Source organism: Apostichopus japonicus, chromosome 20, assembly GCF_037975245.1.
Source record: "Apostichopus japonicus isolate 1M-3 chromosome 20, ASM3797524v1, whole genome shotgun sequence".
Lineage (NCBI taxonomy): Eukaryota > Metazoa > Echinodermata > Holothuroidea > Aspidochirotida > Stichopodidae > Apostichopus > Apostichopus japonicus.
In genome coordinates, this window is record NC_092580.1 from 33,845,402 (window position 1) to 33,870,030 (window position 24,629).

At 38.1% G+C, this 24,629-nt stretch overlaps 1 protein-coding gene across 1 annotated transcript; it reads right to left on the reverse strand.

Annotated features, from left to right (window-relative positions):
* Window positions 1-1,412: 1,412 nt before the first annotated feature.
* On the reverse strand, window positions 1,413-24,007 carry LOC139961797 (calcium-activated chloride channel regulator 4A-like). The gene is made up of 12 exons (XM_071961330.1): window positions 23,607-24,007; window positions 15,837-15,991; window positions 11,817-11,947; window positions 11,418-11,491; window positions 10,780-10,893; window positions 9,807-10,043; window positions 8,720-8,968; window positions 8,007-8,216; window positions 5,912-6,212; window positions 5,283-5,423; window positions 3,631-3,801; window positions 1,413-3,276 (listed from the first exon to the last, which is right to left on the reverse strand). Exons 1-12 carry the CDS (start codon window positions 23,823-23,825, stop codon window positions 2,741-2,743), a joined length of 2,538 nt encoding a protein of 845 aa, XP_071817431.1. The 5' UTR covers window positions 23,826-24,007; the 3' UTR covers window positions 1,413-2,740.
* Window positions 24,008-24,629: the final 622 nt, after the last annotated feature.

Genomic DNA, 24,629 nt, shown 5'->3' on the forward strand with positions numbered 1-24,629 from the left:
GCCTACTGCGCTAAACATGGCCTCCAACATATCCGAATCCGAGGTTGAAGTCGAAGAAGAACCAGCTGGTGGCTACATTGAATTGGAATGCGTAGCTTCACCCTTCAGCGATTCTTCATCATCTTCGGAGCGTGAATCAGAAAACGAAAATGATGACATTGAACTTGACGGAGTTGGAGACGATGCAGACGAAGCTCATGTGCCTCAAATGGGAGTAAATCCCTATTTATTTGAGCCACTTCTTCTGTGAAGTGGGCAGAACAAACTTTCACATTCTTGCCATGAGAAACTCCTGGTGCGATGAAGTCTTTCCTGGTTCTCCTCACAAATCGTATCCAGAGTTTCCGATATCTCTCACTACTTTTTTCCGTTTGGAAAATTGAAAAAACTTATTGTAGAGTCCACATTCGTTCTGATGCATCCCCCTACAACGCAATTTCTTGGCATTTTTCTAGTGGTTTAGGTTGTTTGTCGAGTCCAATATAGAGTAGGTTGCAACTAAACTTACACACTAAGTGCACACTGCTGCAGTACACTACGCCGAGCTCACTTTGTTATCATCATAATTACGTCACATGTCACTGTAGATCACGTGATCATCATATCGCTTTTCGCGAAAAGCCCAACTTTTGTTTAAAAAATCAACGAGTTTAGGAATTTATTTTAAGCCTTTCCCAACATCGGATTGACTTGAATTTTCACATGTGTAAAATGGAAACCAACTAGGATACTCTTGAATAAAATCGTATTTTTTCGTCGATGCTTAAAAATCACTATCGTTCATCTTTAAATGAAATCTGATCTACACCAAATTTGGTAAAACTTTACACCACATCATACAATGAATATATGAGCTGATGTTATGGTTCTGGATATACAGCGTTTTGAGATTTTCATATTTTGCCCACTGCTGACTCAAGTGACCTTTGACCTCCACCGAAAACAATAAGATTCTTGTACTAATTATGAGGAAGCAACATTGCAATAATGAGAACTGCAAGTGTTACCTATCTTGAGATATCGTTTTTAAAGCTAGGGCGTCGTATACACACACACACACGCGCGCTCATTCGCCAACTTGACTGCATAGGTTACTTGTCTGTCTACGGCAAGTAACCAAAAAGTAGCGGGTGCGATACTGAGGTCATTGAAGCCTCTTTATGTGATCTGTATGGACGAGCCAACATACTTTATTAACAGAAAGATACAGTTGAAATTGTTGATTAATAACCCCAAAAACTGAATGAAATTAGACAACGACGTCATTTCGACACAATTATGGTGCTTGCATGAAAGAGGGAGGCCTTGAATAAAGAGATTCTGTCCTTGCCCTTGTCTTATATATGATAATGAGGCATATCCCAGAGGAACTTTACCATTATGTACAAAGAAAGTAGAGTTAGGATTAGGTCTTCCATTTTGGTATGTTTATTCAATTCTTTCAAAAGCGAATCGTTCAATTAAGAAATGTCCTTAGCATTTGTCTATATCGTTCCTTTTGGACACATTATTGTATAAACTAAGCATTTGCATGTAAATGTGATCTAACTACGTAATGAGAAACACACTTTTCGGAATGTATGTAAGCTTCGTTTAGAAAGAAAAAGAATTTGATGAAAGACTTAGCCTACACGTGATATCATTGTACACTATACATCATACGAAAAGTAACAAAAAATATAAAAATATATAAATACAAGCCATCATAACCCAATTGCTCTAATGGTGGGGCGAAAGGTGGTTAATTCACTGTTTTTGAGTCAATGCTTTTACTTGGTGAATCGATGTGGCTTGAGTGACCAAGAAATGTTCATGAAACGAATTAAAGGTTTACAAAAACTGCTTATCGCCAAAACATCATTAGGAGTTTTTGTCTTACGGAAAAGCAGGTCTTACTATCTAAACCGTAGTGAATTCTTTCGCAAATTGAATTCTGCTCGCAAAAGGAGAAATACATTTTATATTATAAGTTTGCAATACTAATGAGCATCCAATAAATGTCCATTTTTTGAGATATTGAACTTGGTCCGATTCCTAGTATCTGTTATTTTTCTTGACACTTTCATGGCTTACATGCATGTGTTTACGTCCTTCTCCTTATTTATACTATAGTCATACTACTACATGGTGACATTTTAGCATCAATTACATGTACACTTGATTTCATACTATGCAGTAAAAATAAAACAAAAGTAAAAATTTAAGTTGCGTATAAATGACGAAAAACTGTCATGGAGCAAATGTAAATGGTCGGATAAGAAATGTTTGAAATTCTCTGCGTAGGACTAAACCAACTAAATTTGTATTTACAATACCAACCTTATTGTGCGTATCATCTTCAATTGTTACACTATAGTACGTTTAACTAGAACATGTATATTTCACAACTTTTTACTAATCTTCTCCAAAGTGATAATGAACACAATCATTGCATAATACATGGTGATCAATGCCTTACTAAATCAAGCCATACTAGCGACGCTATACAGTCAGTTACGCCATACCATAAACCCAATGATTACAGATACAGATTATATACAAGGCGACCTGACGCCACCTGTAATTATATCAATTCAGAGTATTTTCCTTTACAGTGAACTTGTCGCTGCTTTGCGTAATTCTATGTGTCGCAGGCTCCGATGTGTCTTCCTCCTATGTGTCTCAGACTCTGATGTTATCCACTAATATCATCAGCGACTTTACATTCGAAATCTCTTAAATAATGACTTCTTTTTCACGATCAAAAATCCTCGATGATAATGGCATTTTCCGCTGGTCCACGTGGATCTGATCGCCTGACCACCTGTGGGGTAACACGTGACGGCGAAGGTTTTAAAAATATCACACTACTTGATGATCCCTTCCTCGAATGTTTCCACCATTGAATTAAAAAAATACCAAGTATCACAACACCGATAACGCAAACCGCACCGATAAAGGACGGTGTTCCCATTACTCCTTTCACGGTATCGATGAAGGATACTTCTGTCGAACCGTCCTTATCATCGTCGACGGTTTCTACTTTAATTTCCTCAAATACCACTTTCGCTACATTTGAAACGTCAGCAACGTTACCAGAACTGTCAATAGTTTTGATAGTGATGTAAAAAACAGCGCCGCTATTTTCGCTGAAATGTAGCTCGATAGATTCACTGGAGAGTGCTTCTTGAGGTGAAGTCACAGTTCCAGACAAGAGTGAGTCGAAGGTAACAGGTGTAGCAAGATCGAAATCTTGTGAGTCTTCAGTTTGACTAAACCTGACGTCGTACCGTGCAGCTGAAGAGATTAACAATTTAAAAGTTCATATTAATGTAAATTGGATGTTTTCAGGTTCGTAATCTTACCTTGGTAATTTGATTTTGATAACTAAAATGTGGGAACAACGTCTGGACACAAATCATTGACAGGACACAATTTTGGCATATTCTGTTGGAATCTAACATAATAATGATACTTAACAATCCTACATGGATGCTCTGTTGAAGTTGTTTTCATTCTATGATTGTATATAATGCACGTGATGCAAACGTTATACATGCGGAGATGTAGTATCGCATGTAATTTGTACTGGTGTCTCTATTACGTAAACAAGTCGACATTATTCGGATGTATTAGGAAAAACAAGTTTACCTTTGCCAATCATAAAGTCTTCACCTGGTGCTGTCCATTCTAGGTTCACTGTCCTTATATTCACTGACGTAATGGTGACGTCATCAATAGGGCTTGGAGGGATGCCAATGACTGTGAATGTCTGTGCACTGATGTATTGTTCGAAGTATGGTATGGCGTCACAACCACCAACTAGTGAACACAATGAACCAGAAAGCCACTTGGATTAGTCATTCCTTGCCACATGTTGCGTAAGAACATTTAACAGTCAAAATGGAAACAAGAGTTATGTTGACTATGACTCACTTCAAGTGATTAGCGATATTCTTGCAAACATGCGGACTTACCTATCACGTACGAAGTCCATCTCAGTTATACTTTGGCAGTTATCATGTTTAAACGCTTTACATGTTGTTAATTCTGTTGACCTGAAATGACCTTTGGCCTCTACAAATTTCAAAGGATTATAGTTGCACCTAGCGGGATCTACATACCAAATATGAACTGCAACCATGTTGTACCTTATAAGTCATCGGGTTTACAATGTTTTCAAACTTTGACCTCTGTTGACCTCTAATGACACTTGACTTCTACCAATGTCAATAGGTTTCATGTATTTACTATACAATACATGCCACGTATCAAGTTCAAACAAGATGTATTTTCTGAGTTATCTTGTTTGCAAGGTTTTCAAACTTTGCCTTTAAATGAACAGTACGGTAACTGTCACCAATTTCAATAGGATTCTTGTACTCATCAATCAGAATCTACATACTAAGTATGACTTATTGTGTTTACAAACATGTGTCACACACACACGTACCGACGCACCGACGTACGCTCGCGCGTGCGCACAAACATAAACACAAACCGTCACCATCGTGTAGATTCCTTCTGCCTCCGGTAAATGAATCCAAAAGAGACAACAATATAAACAAAAGTACGCTACTAACTTGAAGCCTTCAGGTTTGCATTACTCTCACAACATTATATTAACTAGCTAGATGTTGTTGGCACGTTCTGGGAGGCTCTGGCACTCCTAATTATTCACATACGTTTAAGAAGTGTTCATTTTGGAGTTCTCCGGCAACATTACACAACGAAATGTAAAAAATCATCATTTTAGGGGGGCTAAATGTAAAATGTTTGTTTACATTTGAGAATGATTGAACATTATTCGAATTTCTAGAAATACCTGGAGGCAAATACTGATAACATTTAAAGATATATAGTATTATCATGGGTTTAAATATAATTATGATCATTACTTGGAAGAAAGACACCAGAACAAGGAGGTCATCTGGGTATATAAACAAGCCACTTCTGTGCCCTTGATGTTATCAGATGAGCAATACTTTGTGATTAATGCTCATACATGACAAAATTACATATATGCGCGAGCCAGTGCATCTATGGTGGGGTCTATTGCAATACGAATATTGCATTGATATACTTCTGCTCCCTGATGCTTTTACTAAGAAGGTTTAATGAAAAAATGATATATATATATATATATATATATATATATATATATATATATATATACAAATTGAGCATCGTTTGAGTGGCGAGAGAAACACAAATACGAAACGTATCTGTTACCACGAAGGTATACAACTCCATGTAGTTACAAAGAAAATGCAGATTGCAATGTAAATTGGTAATGTGATTACCAGACTCTCCATTAGTGTTAACTTTAGCGATGCAGCTACGATCCCCACTTGTTACATGGACTGCAACTGAATAGTCTCCTTCGATTGTAAAGTCATTGAAGTAACCAGAATATGAACCATCATTTATCGACTCATCGGCATCTGAGAAGATACAAATGAAATATATCGATTAATCAACAATCTATCAATCAATCAATTCCGATAATCAACCAAGCAAATTCTATTCATCAATTCCTGCAGGATATTTACGGTATTTGAGAATCACACAAATTACCAGCTGATTATTACTAGAGCACACTTCATCTACCTTCCACCCGCCCGCCCGCTTCGCAAACCTCCCCTTGCCCCCCCCCCCTTCTGTCGCTCCTTGGAAAAAATTAGTATTTTTACATTTGTAATTCCAATTTACATAATTTTGTGTTACCTGTCTATAACGACGTGTTTGATAGTTATGTATGTATTGCATGTTTGTATTCTAGATCCTCATGCAAGCATGAACTCGCCAAGAAGCCTCCTTGGCTTATCAAAGCCGCAAGCTGGCCGAAGTCAGTCTCTTACATTCATATTTAACGTCCATGATTATGAATTGTCAATTGACAACAACTCTGATCAAGAAGTGGGTATAGTACCTTTTCCGTTGTCAGTAAGTTGCCAACTTGCGGTCATACCGTCAGGAAAAATAGCGTTGGCTTCCACTAGGCTGACATTTAGAACTGGTCTTTCATTCTTGGTTAGAATTGTAAACAGGGATACACCTTCTTCTACTGTAGTAAAATTAACGACGATGGGTTTTAAGATGGCGCGAGCTTTAAGATATTCGTTGACATAAATGGATTGACCATACGTAAGAACAGGACCGAGAAAAGTTGAAAACACCTCAAGTGATATATTCTGTTCGACGAACGAATTTATCTCAAGTTCATCTAAAGTCTGCAAATAAAAGATTCGGATAAAAAGGCTTCTCAAATAATTTAAAAAATCAACTCATTTGAAAGTACAAATGTAGGCATATGTAATTAAGTATACTTTAGGTATATGGTAGGCTACATACATACGTACGCACATGTGTGGCATCGAATCAATTTTAGCATAGCAACCAAAAGTTCTCTATTAAACAAATATCGATGCTCTCATCACGAGACTATAGTTGCGTTTGCGACCATGATCCTTAGCCAAGAAAATACACTAACAAAACATGTTGCATTATCGTGGCAACAGAGGACACGATTCCAGCGACTATATCTTGTTTTCAACTCAAACAGAAAATACGTCCCAAAATTAGTATCAGTAGTAAAAATCAAGATCACCGTCTGCCCAGGATGTTGTATGTAAACGAAGGCTAGGATAAGTCCTGATTGATAGAACAACTGAGGAAAGAGTGCCAGGTATCTTGACCATTGGAAAGGTACTAAACCCGTCTCAAAGTTGATGACAGATAACAGCGGAAAATCGTCTAAGCCCACTTACAATCCCCAAACTTAAAACAGTCAAGGAAGCAGTCTGTCATATTGCTTCTTCAATATTCACTTCAATATTCATGTTGTATGTAAACGAAGGCTAGGATAAGTCCTGATTGATAGAACAACTGAGGAAAGAGTGCCAGGTATCTTGACCATTGGAAAGGTACTAAACCCGTCTCAAAGTTGATGACAGATAACAGCGGAAAATCGTCTAAGCCCACTTACAATCCCCAAACTTAAAACAGTCAAGGAAGCAGTCTGTCATATTGCTTCTTCAATATTCATTTCTGAACTCAAGACTTATATTTGCCTGAAATTTTCCCAGCTATTAACGTGATGAACCTGTTTCGGAAATATAGAACTGGTACTTACAGTAGGTAAATGGTGACCAATATGGCACAATTTCAAAGTACCCTCCCTAGTGTGAAATGTAACAGCCCCCTACCAAATGTCAAATATGAAATTGCAGAAGAATGCCCCATTCCCAACCCCCTCGTCAACATAGATTGACAGGAAACCATTGTAACCTGTGTAACTTTGCGAAAGAAGGTATTAAATATGTTAAGTATTTGTCTGCCTAAATGCAGGTAGTATAGGCAACAATTACCCAACTACAATATTCATCAATTCTGTAGTTGGGTCAGTTATGTAACTTTACATGTTAACCACTGACCACCTCAAATAACGTTAGATTTCAGTAGAAACAAAGGGCTCTTGTACTCAATAAGTTGGGTCCTCGTGAATTGAAGCTTTCTATTTTGAGTATGAGAGCTTACAACGTTTTCAGAAGCCTGCACAGAAGCCTCAACAGAAGCCACCACAGAAAACATTTTTTGACTAAATATGGTGCATCCACATTGTAAATATCAAGGTCATCCACCTTAAGGTGTGTGTGTTATTGTGTTAACAAGGTTTTCAGACTGTGACATCTGTTTATTTCAAATGACCTTTGACTTCCATAGAAAGAAAATGTTTCGTCTACTCAATAAGGTGCATTCATGTACTAAATATGGAATTTAGCCAACCTCCAATTTGTAAATTAACGTGTTCACCAGGTTTTTGGACTTGAATCTTCCACAATGATCTTCCACCTCTATAGAAAAACAATACATTTGTAACTACCACACCACCACACACCACACGCAATCACCATCAAATATTACTTCTACATTCTGCAAGGAATAACAAAGTAAGTGGGATTTGGTGCGAATAAAGTATAACATTCACCATAATTCAGGCTGCCGATTTATGCTCTTTCTCTTACCTCTGTATAAAATACTGCATCCAAATATTCTTCAGTAAAGATGATTTCTTCCGGTACACATACGCTGTTCTCACAAAAACCACTGATGTTCAGAAACGCTGCATTGTTACTCTTTATTCTGACCAAGGCCGCTCGATTAGAAAAGTCCCCTTCAACTCGAAAACTTAAAGGATTTAAGTCATCCACTTCCTTCATATCTACGGCTAAAATCTGAACAAAAAATAAAATAAAGCTATCTTAAACACGAGAGAGTACTAATTTATAAATCCATACTACAGAACCGTCACTTTCATACGAGAAACACCATTACTCCCGTCGAATCAGTGAAAATATATCAAGGTGTTGTAAATGATGAAAATGGGAATGTTCTGTGTTATTCGACATATTTCCAATACATGTATATAATATCACAATGTATGCAGCACAATTTCAACTAGAGAAGATGCATAGATTGTTCAAATCAGTGACGTTCGCAGGATTTCAAACTTTGGAAGGGGGGGGGGGGGAGGGGCTTACCAACTACCAAGTTCAAGTATATTCACTCAAAAGAGCCCGTGACAGGAACCGGTCGTGGGCACAGTACGCATACACCCTGAAGTCTGCTTAGTACTGATTGTTTAGATTTACTCTCTTTAACATTATTATTATCTTAATGTGTTAAATGTGATTTTGAATATGGGACTAAGAAAACTTCCAACTGAATATTGACTTACTTTGGAATATATGTTCTGGTCTTCTAGACGGTACAGCATATCGAGGTCACTAACGGTAAAGTTCTCATTTATTGTATGATTCAGCTGGATATTCTCAGAGGCGTTCTGACTGAAAGGAAGTGACGCTAGAATAACACCAGCACTGGCAACTAGCTCATAAACGTCATCAAGCGTCGAATTGACGTCTGTCCCGTCACTCATGACAAAAATCCTTGAGCCACTTACGTCAGTTCTGCGTTCCTTTAAAACCTGAAGAAAAGTCAAATCAGCTGAAGGTTTGAAATGTACGACAACCATGCTCCCTCCCCAAGTTATAGACAACTTGTATGCAGGCACTTCACTATGTAAGGTGACAGTTAGAGAAATAGAAACTGTATGCAGGCACTTCACTATGTAAGGTGACAGTTAGAGAAATATAAACTGTATGCAGGCACTCCACTATGTAAGGTGACAGTTAGAGAAATATAAACTGTATGCAGGCACTTCACTATGTAAGGTGACAGTTAGAGAAATATAAACTGTATGCAGGCACTTCACTATGTAAGGTGACAGTTAGAGAAATATAAACTGTATGCAGGCACTTCACTATGTAAGGTGACAGTTAGAGAAATATAAACTGTATGCAGGCACTTCGCTATGTAAGGTGACAGTTAGAGAAATATAAACTGTATGCAGGCACTTCACTTACGAAATATTACCTATACAGACAGACAAAATTTATTAGGTTGATCTGGAAGATGAAACTACAACGTCTTAACTTTAAATAATTTGTGCTTACTCTATTTATTCTGAGAATTGTACTTTAAGTAAATGTCTTTTTTAACAGAAGCATTTTGGTATGAAGTAAAGTTTATATTTCTGTTTCTTGTAAACATATCATAACTCTTACATCGCATACTGTGTTTACACAATAATTTACAATTAATGTCATAGGATCAACATTAAGTGCGTTAGATTACACATAATCCATGCGGAACAAAATACGCTTTGCACAAACGGAGATGTTTTACGTGTACTTAATGCAGTATATTTCATGGAAAAGCACATGGTGATGCCATAATTAAAACGTCAATCTATCTGTGTTTACCTCCAACGCTTTTACCACTGCATCAGCAAGGCTTGACGATCCTCTTGCGAATTGCGGAACGTTGCTCCTTAACAAAAACGACTGTCGAAAGTTCGGACTTTCCCAAAGTTTTAAGCAAGGTACCATCTTCTTTACTGTGTCTGTTGCAGTGACAATACCCAGCCAACTGTAAGTCGGGAATAGGTGCCATATATAGTACTCAAACCTTTCCATCATTCTGGAAAACTTATTGTTATCCTGTGCATTGTGTACAGACAAACAAAGAAAATAAAGACAAAGAACATTTTACTTTTTTTTCAGATGCCAGACAAGACCGGGCTGTTTTCAGACGAAGAATAAAAGCTCGTTACTCTTCAGTCTGTAAGGGGTCATTGATCAATAAACCACGTTTATCCCAAAGACACCATCCCTCCCCTTCCCCCAATTGCATTATAAACCATTTCAAGTACCCTCCATTTCAAGTATAGGAGTGTTAGCTCAGTGGTTAACGCCGGTACCTTTCAATCATAAGGTCCCCGGTTCGAGTCACTCCCAGATTAATGTATGTCGTCCAGTTACAGAGTTGTTGACAATTGACAATTCATAATCATGGACGTTAAATATGAATGTAAGAGACTGACTTCGGTCAGCTTTGATAATCCAATGAGGCTTCTTCGGGAGTTCCTGCTTGCATGAGGATCTAAAATACATACATTTCCTTTGCTCTACTATTGGGCATTCTTCGACAACCCTTCCCTCACCCTCTTACTTTATTATAAAACTATAACACGGATAAGAAGGTGGTTATCAAAGACCTGTTAAGCGTCATTGTATGTGTATCTCCAATGAACATTTGAAAATGCACTCAGGATTAACGTTGGGAGATAAAGAGTCATGGAACTCAACAATGCAGCTGTATTTTTCATGAAAATATACATTCTTCTTTATATATTTGATGCCATAATCATACGTTTCGTGGTAGAGAAATCTATACCTGCATAGTCTCTCTTGCATCTAGAATTACGACATTCAGTTCATTCCTCCTCCTCAGGAGTCTAAACGAGGGAGGACCCGGCGTGAAAGATTGTTCGGATGTCTTCTCTCTTTCCTAACAGAGAAAGGGACGCAAACTTGATTAACTGTCGTTCTTTTCTACGATTAAAATAATATTAATGAATAACATTACTACCTTTTCCGTTTCACATCATAACATGTTTTGTGATGAATTGTGGAAAGTATCATTACTCTTATTTATTCATGAGTTAGCTAATGTTAATATTTGCAAGAGGAAGCATCTTTGTCTTGTATAGGTCACATACTTTCAGAACTCATCATAACACATTTGGACATTTGGTGTTTGATACCTTTGACAAAGTCGAATTTGGATGAGATTAATTTATCACATAGCTGGTATAAAACCAGGGAGGTGGAACTTTCTCACTCCCTGGCTAAAGCTACTTCATGTGAGAGGAAAATTGACGGCCGCACATTGCATTTCCTCATCACCGAAGGCTCTGCAAGGAACAGGGAAAATTGTATAGTTTCAAACAAATTACAGTAGTTCTACTACAGTGTGGATACCGACCAATGTTAACAAGCTGGTTGAAAACGAAGAAGTGAAATGAAACTCACTCTTCCCGCAATAGAGCCACAATACTCCGTACCTTCGGCGAGGAGCAGTTCCCAAAGTTCGATCATGGTATCGGCTGTAAAGATATAAATGATAAACGTAAACCTAGACTAACTTTATCTTTATCTTCTCCATGAACAAGCCAGAGCTTCGCTAGTTTATTCGTTTTATGGCTTCATTTGTCTTACTTGGTATTGTTGTTTGTAACCATACGTCTGTTAAGACATACCAACTCATATATTAACCAACCTTTGCCAACCTTTGCTAACCTTTGCTAAACTTCAGAACATCGATGAGATATTTTGGGATTATATACTCGGGAAATACTTTACGATTACTAGGACTATATTTTGCGACATGACTGTGAGCAAAACATTAAAACATATCAAAAGTGTTATAACCTTGGGTGGACGATTTCTCGGATGTTAGATTGCCATATGGTAGGTAAATGTACTCCCCCTCCTCACCACAGCCACCACTGAAACGGCGGACAAAGGGATAAGATGGCGGCATACCAATACTGGTCTCGTTTCTGCAAACGATAAGAAAATGTTACCGTAAGTACATGACTACGCTACGTCGACGTTCACCTATGCAGGGACGTAGCCAGGGGGGGGGGGAGCAGGGGGAGCGACCGCTCCCCCCCTTTCAGTGTCGATTTTTTTTTTTTTTTTAAACTGTCGTTTTTTTAGCATGGTATTTTGTCAGTGCTCTTTTGATCTTGAATACTCGTCAGCTCCGTTAACTCGATTGTAATCGTAGTAACATTCACGCCTACTGATTCAACTACTTACTTAGTTTGGCAGATGCAATTAGCTAAATTTAGCTTATAGCCAATTACAAGCCTACAGTTGGCCACTGCGTTATAAAATACATATTGCCTACCTAACCGGACTCTATGGAATGTCACGAACTGTATGCACAACAACGTCGACAACGTGCGTTCAATGAGTCGTCCTAAGTTGTTGCACGAACAGCATGTTATGAAGCTAAGCTAGCAATCGTACGTGATACGCACTTCCTATAAATAATTATTACACTGCTAATACACTGCGATAACGATATTTGTTTTTAGGCCACTGCATATCTGGCTGTATTACAAAATATGGAAGTTTATATTGTCCATCAGTTAAGTTCGTCAAATGTATTGAAGTCCAGACATTGGACAATAAACAAGAATCATCCTACTGGAAAACTTGTAAAAGAGCACTATGTTTGTCTTTCTGATATATTATGTAAAAGAACATGTAAAAGAATTTAAACAGGAAACAAAATCTGCTGATACTGATATCATATGATCAGGGCGTAGCCAGTATGTAGCACGATAGTTTCATTCAACACTCTACCCGCCGAAAAAGACTATAGGATCCGATCTTGTCAGTTTTTTAACATGTAGTTAATTTAAGAACCCGTTTACGCAGATAATTTTTCAGTTGAGACAACACTTGAGAAATTTGCATCAGATGGCAATCGTCGGATAGCTCTCGCCTTCTCTTATTAGGCTAACTTAAACATTTACTAGCTACAGTTGTATCAAAGACATTTCTGGACTATCTTTGTATCTACAAGTATCAGAAGTTGAAAAGTAAGACTACTCTGTACATGTACCTTCAAGGGCGGCGGAACCGGGGGGCACAGGGGGCAAGTGCCCCCCCCCCACTTTTCCTCAGGTTAAAAATGTGCCCTTTTTCTACATAAAACTTGTACTCTTGAGCACCTTATTAGGTCAGCGATATTTCAGTAAGAGATCTAATCCTAATTTAGAACTATCAGGGCGTAGCCAGTATGTAGCACTGTAGGCCCGGGCCTACACTTCTTTTGGCCAAGTTATCTTTTTCATTAAAACACCCATAATTTCAAATCCATAAGCTTGCTGGACGAATTTAAGACAGGAAAAAATCTTAAAATGAACGTAGCAAGATAATGGCTAAATTAGGTGACCTATTCTTCTGTCATCTAGGCTGTCATTCATATCGCGTGCCGTTTCATTCAATACTCTACCCGCCGAAAAAGACTAGGATACGATCTTGTCAGTTTTTTAACATCTACTTAAGAACCCGTTTACGCAGATGAAATTTCAGTTGAGAACATTCCACAGTCAAATAAGCCTATCGTTGATTAACAGACTTTATATGTATAGAGCTGCAGCACTTTGTTGCCTGTTGTTGTCACGATCGGCGTTCCAAGTTCCAAACAGCCTTTTCGATAAACATTTACTAGCTACAGTTGTATCAAAGACAAATACTGGTTATGGTTGTATCAAAGACATTTCTGGCCTATCTTTGTATCTACAAGTATCAGAAGTTGAAAAGTAAGACTACTAAGACGGGGGGGGGGGGGGGGGGAGGGGCATTGATGGAGTGATGTGCATACGCAAATAAGATAATACAATAAGATTTATAAAGGGTACTAAATATCAGGCTGCATCAGTCCAATCGAATTTCTGCAAAGTGCCCTTTGATGTCGGTGCCCCCCCCCCCCAGATTAAAAGTGCTTCCGCCGCCCTTGTTTAACTTGCTAATTTTAATACATTATGTATTATTGAATTACGTACTATTTTAACTCGTTTGTTTTTTGGGTTTAAAAGTGATATTGAATGAGGTGTCTCAAGTTAGCAAGAGGCCAGGGAACCAGAATGAACACTAGGGAAGGGCCGTTTCCGGCCATCTGGGGGGTTTGTAAAACCAAAAATTTTCTTGTACGCTCCGCGCCAACCGATGGTGGCGCTCCGCTCAGATAGTCGTGCCTACAACTTTGAAAATCCATATCAATCGCAAAAAGTGCTCCCCCCCCTTTCAAATTCCTGGCTACGTCGCTGCACCTATGCAGAACAATTTACGTCATTCTTTATCCACAATGACGTCACAACTCATACGTATAGTCGTGGCGTTTGGCTTGACCTAATAAAGGTTCACAAACACACGTTGAAGGTGCGGACGAGGCGACTTTGACCACGTTTCATGCATGTAAAGCACAGCCAGTGTGACGCATGTGTACTTTAAATCTGCGCGTACCCTACCAACATAGGATGAGTTATTTAGCGATACACAGGGGCATGGCAATCGGTGAGCCACGTTAGACTGTTGTTTATCCTGTAGGTTCAAAGGTTGACATGTGGGGGTGATGCAGGGGACGCGCTTGGTGAAACGTAACTCGAGACTGATTCTGAGAACCATTCAATTTCCGGTTGTATGTTTATTTGAGAAAGGTTTAACCTTCGATATTGATGATTGCTATCAATGGCACGTATCAGCCGCACTGTATACCCATGTGGAATTGCAAAAAAGTAACAAATGCAACTTTTTTATGTTTATGTTTTTGGACTTTTTCAATAAATTTACACAATACCCGTGTGGCCACAGTCATATGAACTCATTATAATTTAAATCAAGGGTTCTTCTTAACAGTTCGTTATCACTTAAACAGTAGAAACTTTAATTTATCCTATGTCTGTCTCCGCGTCTGTGTTGAAAATTGCAGACCATAAAAGCATAAAGGAAGAATAACAAAGCAGATTGACTTTTGAATTACCAGGACCGTACGGGCCTGGTAAATATAACTAAATATACCTGATGACAACCTTACTGTTATATGAATCGTCCCTTCAACGGCATGGAATATCCTTTAAAGGATATTTCGAATGAACGTAAAAACTGCAAGAAATCGTGTTATTTCGTACGCTGCAATGTTAAAACACATCTTTGAAGCATGTTTTATCGTACGTATGCTACATAATTTGTCACTACCCTCACAACTTGACAGCGAGGATTTGAAAGTGTATTCCTTCCATGGAGTGCGGAGTGACATCATCATGGTATTCTCGCTGACCATGTATTATTTTCCTTTCTTAATAAAGTAAATATATTTCAATACATCCACATGTAATTTAATATTCATTCAAAAGTAAAGAGACAGAGAAATAAAGTCAAACATTTATATGACTTTTTGAATTCTTACTAAAATGACAGCTAAGAAAACATTCCAATGTTTCACATTTTATTGGACTCGTGATTCGAGAACAACAATTTGAAGCTTAGGAAATGGACGGCGATAATATAAAACCGACCACTCACTGTAATTTATTAGAGAAATTATTGATCAGACAAATATATGCATGGTTGCAGTCGTCGGTTTGGTTGTTCGACCGCCGCTCGTCTTCCTATATGTACTAGGCGATATATGTACTACTAACCCTAAGGCTGAAATAGTAACAACCAGTTTCGCGGATCTACTCTGGTATGCATTTATTGACTGCTCTCCTCAATTAGATTCGTATCAAGAATCACGAGTTAAAACAAAGCAACGAAGTTTTATCGATTAGAAATCTAGTTTTATTTCTGGCGTTTTCGTCGTACAACGTTTATCATTTCTTTAACTGTAACATTACCTGTCATCGGAAGGAATATCATGAATGTATATACCTTATAATCACTCTGGCTGTGTGCAGTGTTTGATTAGGACGAATTTGTTCGTATTCTGGTTTCGACTTCCAATTGTCCGGAATAAGGATTGAAATTTCACTCAAATATTGCTTTCTGGTGTCAAACAGTATCTGAGACATATTGCTGAACATCCCCTGTGAACGAACATTGAAACAAAGAAAGAAACTTAATGTCACACGTCTACATATCATTCGAAAAAATCACTGTAAATTAAATAATTATAAACATGGAGTAATGTTATTAATGAAGCAATTTAATTTAAAGTAATCATTTATTTCTCTCAATCTAACATATACCTATAACATTTAGGCCTACTATATAGGGTGACAGGGTAAAAATTCCCATTATTGTCAAAAGAATCGGCTTGAGATTTCTGGAGATTCCCTTAATTTATACCACGCTCTATAAGCAAATGTTTCCAAGGATTATGATGCTCCTAGCCCTACCTCGCCAGATATCTCATCCCCTCCCCTCCCCACGCAATCCCTTCCATTTCTGGAAAATATTACATTAATTGTTCTTAAGATAGATGAACGATCCAGCTTTTGAGGCATTAAAGAAACCACATTATGTTTGCTGTTTACTTGATAATCTGTCTAATAAAGAACAATAAGACCCACATAATCAAAGTCTGGTCAAAGGTCAAATGTCATGGAAGAATATCCAGTGATGTATAGTACTCGAGAGACACTCGCTACTCGGGTACCTTTTTGTGAATTCTTGGTACTCGTGCTCATGTAGTGAAAAGCACTCGGATGTTGAATAGCTCGTATACTCGTCACTTAGTAGTCGCGACACTCGGATGCTATCGTATTCTTCCTTGTACTTGGTGCTCGCTCAGGACGAGTAGGCTTGCTTAAAAGAAGTTTCGTAGAAACGACTTTTCTAAACAACATATATGGGAAGCCTGATATTTTTCGGTCGTTTTGACATTCAATTGTAGGCTTCTTACTCTGTAATAGTGTACATGCCTCTCTACTCCAGAAAAGTATTGCAGTATTACTGTAAGTCTAACAGCTCTGTCTGTGTCTATACACCTTGTTGTCTCGTACTGCTTCTTAGCCATTCCAATATCAGAAGGAAACGTTTTGAATTTGGCAAAACCGTAACAATAACCAAAACACTGTCATCACATTCAACTGTTACATGACCACCATGGAGCAATTATAAGCCTAAGGCCCTTGTATTTTATAAACTTATACAAGTACTCTAAAGGTCTCGTATGAAAAGTGATTGTACTCGGTACTCGGATTCTAAACTGATGTACTCTGACACAATCCTCTTTAGAGGTGATGTCGTCGTCTACTGATCATGTATCTCAGTCAAAAGGTTAAATTTCGTCAGGAATATTATTTTAACACAGGGAGCTGCTACTCTAATATGCTTATACAGCTAACGGTTTACTGCCATGGAACCAGTTTTGTATAATTGTAACAACGCACGTTCACAACAATTGTTTTGAGTTTTATCTTCTTTTTCTCAAACCTTATTGCTGGAACCAATCTTACAATAATCAAAGTAAGATATCCTTCGTGATATCATAATCAAATGAATATACATGAACTAAATTAAACACTTTCCATGCCGATTGTTAGTAACTGCCGACAAGAACAAATTCAGAAATATCATGTTCTCATGATTTACTATTTGAAAGGGGAACTTCAAGAGCTAGCAAAAGTGTGGAAAAACGTTATCAGAATGTAGGCTTTATCGCCAGGAGTGTGTCTATATATAGGCCCGTGGTTCGAATCCCGGTGGAGGCTGAAAGTTTTTTCACTGTTCTTGATTTTCCAACTCATTACGATTTTCATTTATATATATATATATATATATATATATATATATATATATATATATATGTCTATATATATATATGTGTCTATATATATATATATATATATATATATATATATATATATATATATATATATATATATATATAGGCTATATATATATAAATGAAAACGTAATGAGAAGGAAAATCCAGAACAGTGAAAAAACTTCCAGCCTCCACCGGGATTCGAACCCGGGCCTCCCGCTTTGTACGCGGACACCCTAATCAACTAGGCTATATATATATATATATATATATATATATATATATATATATATATATATATATATATATATTTATATTTATATATATATTTAATTCTCTCAAAAGCACTATAGAATTCTACATACATTTTACATATCAGGTTTACCACAAATACAAACAATATACTTCTTCTTCAGCCGTTGTCGATCCACTGCTGGATGAAGGCCTCAGCATGATATCTCCAACTCTCTCTCTCCCTTGCATTTGTGTACCAATTGGTTTCATTCCAGAATTTCTGTATGTCATCTCTCCATCTCTTCCTTTGCCTGCCTCTGTTCCTTTTCCCGTCAAGCGGTGTCCATACAGTGGTTAGCGTGCTCCATCTTCCATCTCCCCTTCTAGTGACATGGCCGGCCCATGTCCATTTACGATGTTTGATTACTTCCATTATATCCTGTACCTTTGTCTGTTCCCTTATCCACTTATTGGTTTTGTGATCTTTGTATGTTATGTTAAGCATACTCCTCTCCATGTTATGTTGTGCGGCTGCTAACTTTCTTTCCATTTTAATTGTTAGTGTCCATGTTTCTGATGCATATGTCATTGATGGGAGAATGCATTGGTCATACACTTTCCTTTTTAAGCATAATGGTAGATTGCCCTTCATGATGTGGCTGTATCTGCCAAATGCTTGCCACCCTGCTTTGATCCTTCTCCTTATTTCATTATCTTGATTCCTTTCGGTGAGAGTGAACCTTTGTCCCAGGTAAATGTATTCAGATACATGTTCCAATTCTGTTCCATTAATGATGATTGGTTTGTGTTTAACTGATTGGTCTGCCATAACTTTGGTCTTCTTCATATTCATTTTCAGTCCTCTTTTCCTGCTTGCTATGTCCAAGTCCTGTAGCATGCTCTCCATTTCGTTGAAGTTGTTAGCTATGATGACTATATCATCAGCAAAACGGAGGTGGTTGAACTTCTCCCCATTCACATTGATACCTTTATCTTCCCAATTGATGTCTTTGAAGATGTGTTCTAAGCATGCAGTAAAGAGCTTTGGAGATATGGTATCTCCCTGCCTCACACCTTTCCTTATTGGTATTTTGTTGCTTTCTTTGTGTAACTTAACAGTAGTTGTGCTGCCAGTATAGATGTCTTTGATTACTTTGATGTAGTTAGGGTTGATGTCTTGCTCTTTCAGTGCCTCGAGAACTGCCCAGGTTTCAACGGAATCGAAAGCTTTCTCATAGTCTACGAAAGCGACGCATACAGGTATATTGAACTCCTGACATTTTTCCTTCAGTTGGTTGAGGGTGTGAATGTGATCTATTGTTGAGAAATTTCTTCTGAATCCCGCCTGCTCCCTTGGTTGGTTGTCGTCTAGAAGTCTTTCCAATCTGTTTGTAGAATCTTTGTAAAAAGCTTGTATATATTGGATAGAAGGCTAATGGGCCGGTAGTTCTTCAAGTCCCTTTTGTCTCCTTTTTTGTGCAATATTATCATGTTGGCATCTTTCCACTTTTGAGGCACCTTCCCTTGGTGAAGACAAGCTGTGAAGAGCTTTGCCAGTTCCTTTTCAACTGCATCCCCTGCTTCTTTTAGTGTGTCGATCATTATGTTGTCCTGTCCAGGGGCCTTGCCCCGTTTCATTTGGCTTAAAGCATATTCTACTTCCCAGCATTCAACTTTGGGTACTTCCTCCTGAGAATCATCTATGTCTCCGGTTTGCTGATTGCTTTGGTATAGTTCTTCATAAAAATTCTCTATTCTCCGCAGAATATCATCCTGGTCTGTTATTTCCTGCCCATTTGAGTCCAGAAGTTTATTGATTTTCTTTGTTCCCTGGCCAAGCTTCTTGTTGGTTTTCTTAATACTCCTGTTGTTTTCTATTGTGTCATGTATCATTTTGGTGTTGTAGTTTCTGACATCCTCACGTATCTTCTTCCTGATAGTTTTGCAGGTTTCCCTGTACTCTATGTTGTCAGTACCTTGACTGTCCATCTTCATCTGTCTACGTTTTCCAATCAGTTTCCTTGTGCTGTCTGATAGTTTGCTAACTCTGTCTTTGGGTTTCCTGCCTGCTACATTGAGTGCAGTTTCTTGAATGATGTCTATTGTCTCTTGGTTCCATGTGTCTAGATCTTGCTCTCTCCACTCGTCGTTAAGTGTACCAAACTTGTTTGCTAGTTCCAGTTGGAATTCATGGTTTCTTTCTGTGAGTTTGTCTAGGTTAATGTTGCTATACTTTGGTCTAAGTAGCTTCTGTCTCTCTAACTTAGTGTTGATTTGAAACTTCCCAATTATCATTCTGTGGTCGCTGCCTATGTTGACTTTGTTGAGAACATTTACGTCCTTGACAATGTTTAGATCTGATGAAAGAATGAAATCAATTTCATTCTTTGTCGCTCTGTCTGGACTTATCCAAGTCCACTTTCTGTTTGCTTTTTTCTTGAAAAATGTATTCAGGAATTTTAACTTGCTGCTGATGGCAAATTCGACTAGTCTGTCTCCCCTGTCATTGCGCTGTCCATGTCCAAAATTTCCAATCACTGATTCTTCCCCATCTTCCTTCTTTCCGACCTTTGCATTTAGATCTCCCATCATTATAGTAAAGTGTGTCTTGTTGTTTTGAAGCAGTTCATTGATTTCCTCATACAGTTTATCTACCTCTTCATCATCATAACTGCTAGTGGGTGCATATACTTGAATGATTTTGAGACTGTATCTTTTATTTATCTTGATAGTGAGCTGTGCCAGTCGTTCATTGACTCCTTTGAATTCCGTTACATTTCCTGCCAGACTTTTATGAACTAGAAATCCTACTCCTGCCTCACTTTTATCCTTCTTCCCTATATGGAATAGATGGTGGCCACTTTTTAGCTGTTCAAGTTGTTCTCCTCTTCTCCGAACTTCACTGAGACCAATGACATCCCACTTCACCTCTTCTAGCTCTTGTTCCAACTCTATCAGTCTATCTTCACCCAGTAGCGTTCTGACATTGTAAGTTCCTACGTTCAGGTTCCATTGGTGGCCTGTCCTTACCCAGAGATTCTTCGCACCCCCTGCTCCTTTCCTGACTGAACCGCCACCTTGGTCCAAGGATGCAGAGCTGCTGGGGACTGGGGGCCGTGGTAATGAAGACTTATTCATGCTGGTTTGTGGGCCTACTCTTCCACGCTGGCCCAAGACCGGTTGGAAGAGATAAGGGTTGCTGGATGGCCGCTGTTGGCTCTTAACTGAGCCAGCGCCCTTAAGACAGATCTTGTTTTTAGTTCTATCAGGGTGTCCAACCACCCTCCTCACTAGTCTAGATGGAGATGACTAGTGGGGTTGCCGGTTTAGTCACCGACGGCCCGACCCTGAAACAGGTAGTACTGGCTTACAGGATACCAGTAGCAGGTAGTAGAAAATGACCTGACCTGACCAAACAATATACACCGATAAACAAAGACAAAGATAGCAAATGTATACACAATGAAGAAATCTTTCCAATCCGTAATGTATTCGTGAATGGTAAACTTTGTCACTCGCTGTTTCGAGAAAAGCATTTTGGAGGAGAGAGAGAGAAGGGAGGGGGGGGGGGGGTGGGTTAATACCTTTGACCAGAGGATATGAGCTACATTTTGCAATTTTTCTTGGATATTTAACATATAATTGGAACACCTTTAACCTATCACAAAAGAATAATAATAAGAAGGTGCCGCTCCTCCTACGCTCAGTGCGCGAGACATGAAACGTTATAGTAGACAAAAAGCCAACCAACATTATTGGGTTTTTTGATTGAGACTAACTTCCTGCATCTTTCCCAACAGCTCAGAAACATTATACTCCTCTTATGGCCCTCCGACATCACATATTACAAAATGACTGTACCTTCTGAGACCCATACACAGCCTATAGTACACTAAACAATAGGATTTCTCAGCTGTATTTGCTGTTAATCTGAACTGTTTGGAGGAATTTTACATCTTTACAAATATCTCTGTCATATCAGCCAACGATGATGGTTGGGTCATTGACACCTTCTTTTCATATCTTATATTTAAATTTTTTATTTATATTTTTTTATGCTTAAATTTTGCTCATTTTATTTTCCATTTTGAAATGTACCTGTAGATGGGTCGGACTTTCTGATAATGTATCTCAACGATTGGTCGTTTAAAGCGCTTCCTCTCGCAAAAGATAATAAGTTATAGGCACAAATAATAAGCACAAGGCGGGGGGGGGGGGAGGGGGTTAAAATGTTAAACTGGTAATAATTTGTGATAACAATCATGTGACTTGCTAACATATCCAACTTGTGATATGGCCTAATGTTAATGTTCATCATACACGATACTAATACTTTAACCAGCCACAGGAGTGGAAAACCAATGCATAACTCAAAGTTCAATGAAAAGGGACCAACAGCGAAGTTTATGCATTTTACTGTCCCGCCTTTTAATCTTTACCTACTATATAAGCGTCATATTGCAGTATGGCAGCCTCCAATATCAACTTCCGCAAAATCAACGTCTCTCATCATTGATTCTCTTTTTTACCTCTTAACATCTTAAATATTTTTAAAATGAAGATATATATCACAAATTTGAACATTTCCAAACAGGTAGGTACGTTCCAGTTAGAAATACTTAGGAAATACTCTGAAAGACTCACTGAAATGTTTATATCTAGTGGAAACCGCTGAAAAACACATCTTGGAAGCGGAAAGATTTATTGACCCTGCTGTCGTTACTATAACGATTAAACATTATGTCGGCGGTCAAACTTTGAATGCTGTTAAACATAGTTGTATTTCATGTGTATTAATTTTTTTTTTTTTTTCCAGTAGTGTCACTGAAAACCATGCAAGGCATATTGTGTTCAAATGTGAAGTTGTGAATTTTTCAAGTTTTATTGGTGAATTTTCGTGAATATATAAGTATTGCAACAGCAGAGTGCATGAGTGCCACCGCCATGGTAGATGTGTTAAAACTGTCTTTTAGAGTTTCAGCAATGTTGAAATAATTAATCCATGTAAGGATATAGGTTTTGTATCCATTTTACATGAAATCATGAACTCATGAGAGATTATAGAGAACATTTCAACTTTCTCAAATTCCAAGACAAGTCAACAATAACATTATAAAAAGGATGAACAGCTTTTGAAGAACCTGTGGCATGGTGATATCACATGCATACTTCCTACTGTAATGAATTTAGGGAAACCCTTCAATAGTCATAGACCTATGTAGTTATAGTCTCAAAACTTTCGTAAATGAATGCAACACCCGAGGTTCATCTTGTGGGAGAAACAGATGTTCATATTCTAATTTTGGATGACATTTCAACAGAGTTGGCCTAACAAATTAGATTTATGGACATCACTGCTATGAGGGAGGGGGGGGGGCATGAGGGGGCCGATATGAACTGACATAATAACAAAAACAGAAAGCGCATATAGGATAGAGTCACATGACAAACAAATTGCTGCTCACTTTTACCAAATATGACATGAAAGTGTTCAAGTTGACATTTCAGATCTTTTGAATTATCATCGCGAAGACTATAAATTATGAAAAGTAAAATAAATAAAACCACGGAAAACTAAGTGGGAAATTATGACAAGGAAGAAATGAATAAATTTATCCCTGTTTGCTCTCGTCTTATATGTTTCCTCGTTCTAAGTTAATAGTTCTATAATTAGAATGTGTTTTCATTGTACTTACCGTAATTGTTTCTAAATCTATCTCGGATTCCTTGACGTCAGCGTGAATGGCTACCAGAATATTACTGAATCCCCCATCCTCATCAAGTAGGATTGGTTGTCTCCCCCACGGACCATCTGGAGAAACGAACTTCTCAAATTCGATGATCTCACTGTACGCGACTAACGCTATACTCAAAGACAAGGTTATTAGAAATATGCAATGTTTGTAAATAGGCATGTTGGATGAAGTAATGGAACGATGAAATTAATTAAAAGAACTTTCAAAATGTCTCTGCCATTCACGATAAACACGGAACAACATAAAATGTAGAAACTGAACTTATTAGCAGCGCATGTTCATGTTGTAGCTATCATAGGTATACGTTCGGCTAACACGGTTTCCATATACGTAATGATGACAAGACAACGACGGGAGTCTCAGGGATCATCTTTCATGTTCAATAGACTCGTGGGCAGAAACGGAAACGCATAGAGATTGGGTGAATATCGCATGACGTCATCAACTACGTCTGTGATAGGGTTAGCGACGTATTGATGAAATAACAAACAAGAACATGGCGATAGACTGACAGTGTATATAGTCATGAATCTCTGCCGCTCTTGCAATGCTGTTCATAAACAATGTTAAATATAGCGATCGTTGTGCAATCCATAAATAGATAGTTTGTATACTTTTTAAACAGGAACCCTTAAAGTACCGATCTTTTCTCGAATCCGGCCTACGTCACAGGCCAGGGTATACTGTATTGGTAAGAACACTTATACATTTTCGACAAATATCCTTCTAAGGACAATGGCAGTGAAACTGTCGCTTCCTGCTCCCAACCTCCCCCCCCCCCCCCCACCCATCCCAATCAATTACCATAACAACTCATTTTAGTTGAATCTATACAGTTCTTTTAGACTGAAAATCTTGTCAGTTTTCACAACTTTGCGTGGTACAAATACTGATTAAAGCATGCTTTACACAGATTCAGTAGGTACTAAATCTGACGGTGATCGGCTCCTCTGTGATTTAATT

Coding starts and splice junctions, on each gene's coding strand:
- LOC139961797 (XM_071961330.1), bottom strand. CDS start 23,825: ATGCCTATTTACAAACATTGCATATTTCTAATAACCTTGTCTTTGAGT. Junction 15,992..23,606: donor TAGATTTAGAAACAATTACG/GTAAGTACAATG, acceptor GTTCGTTCACAG/GGGATGTTCAGCAATATGTC. Junction 3,802..5,282: donor TAACACTAATGGAGAGTCTG/GTAATCACATTA, acceptor TGTGTTCACTAG/TTGGTGGTTGTGACGCCATA.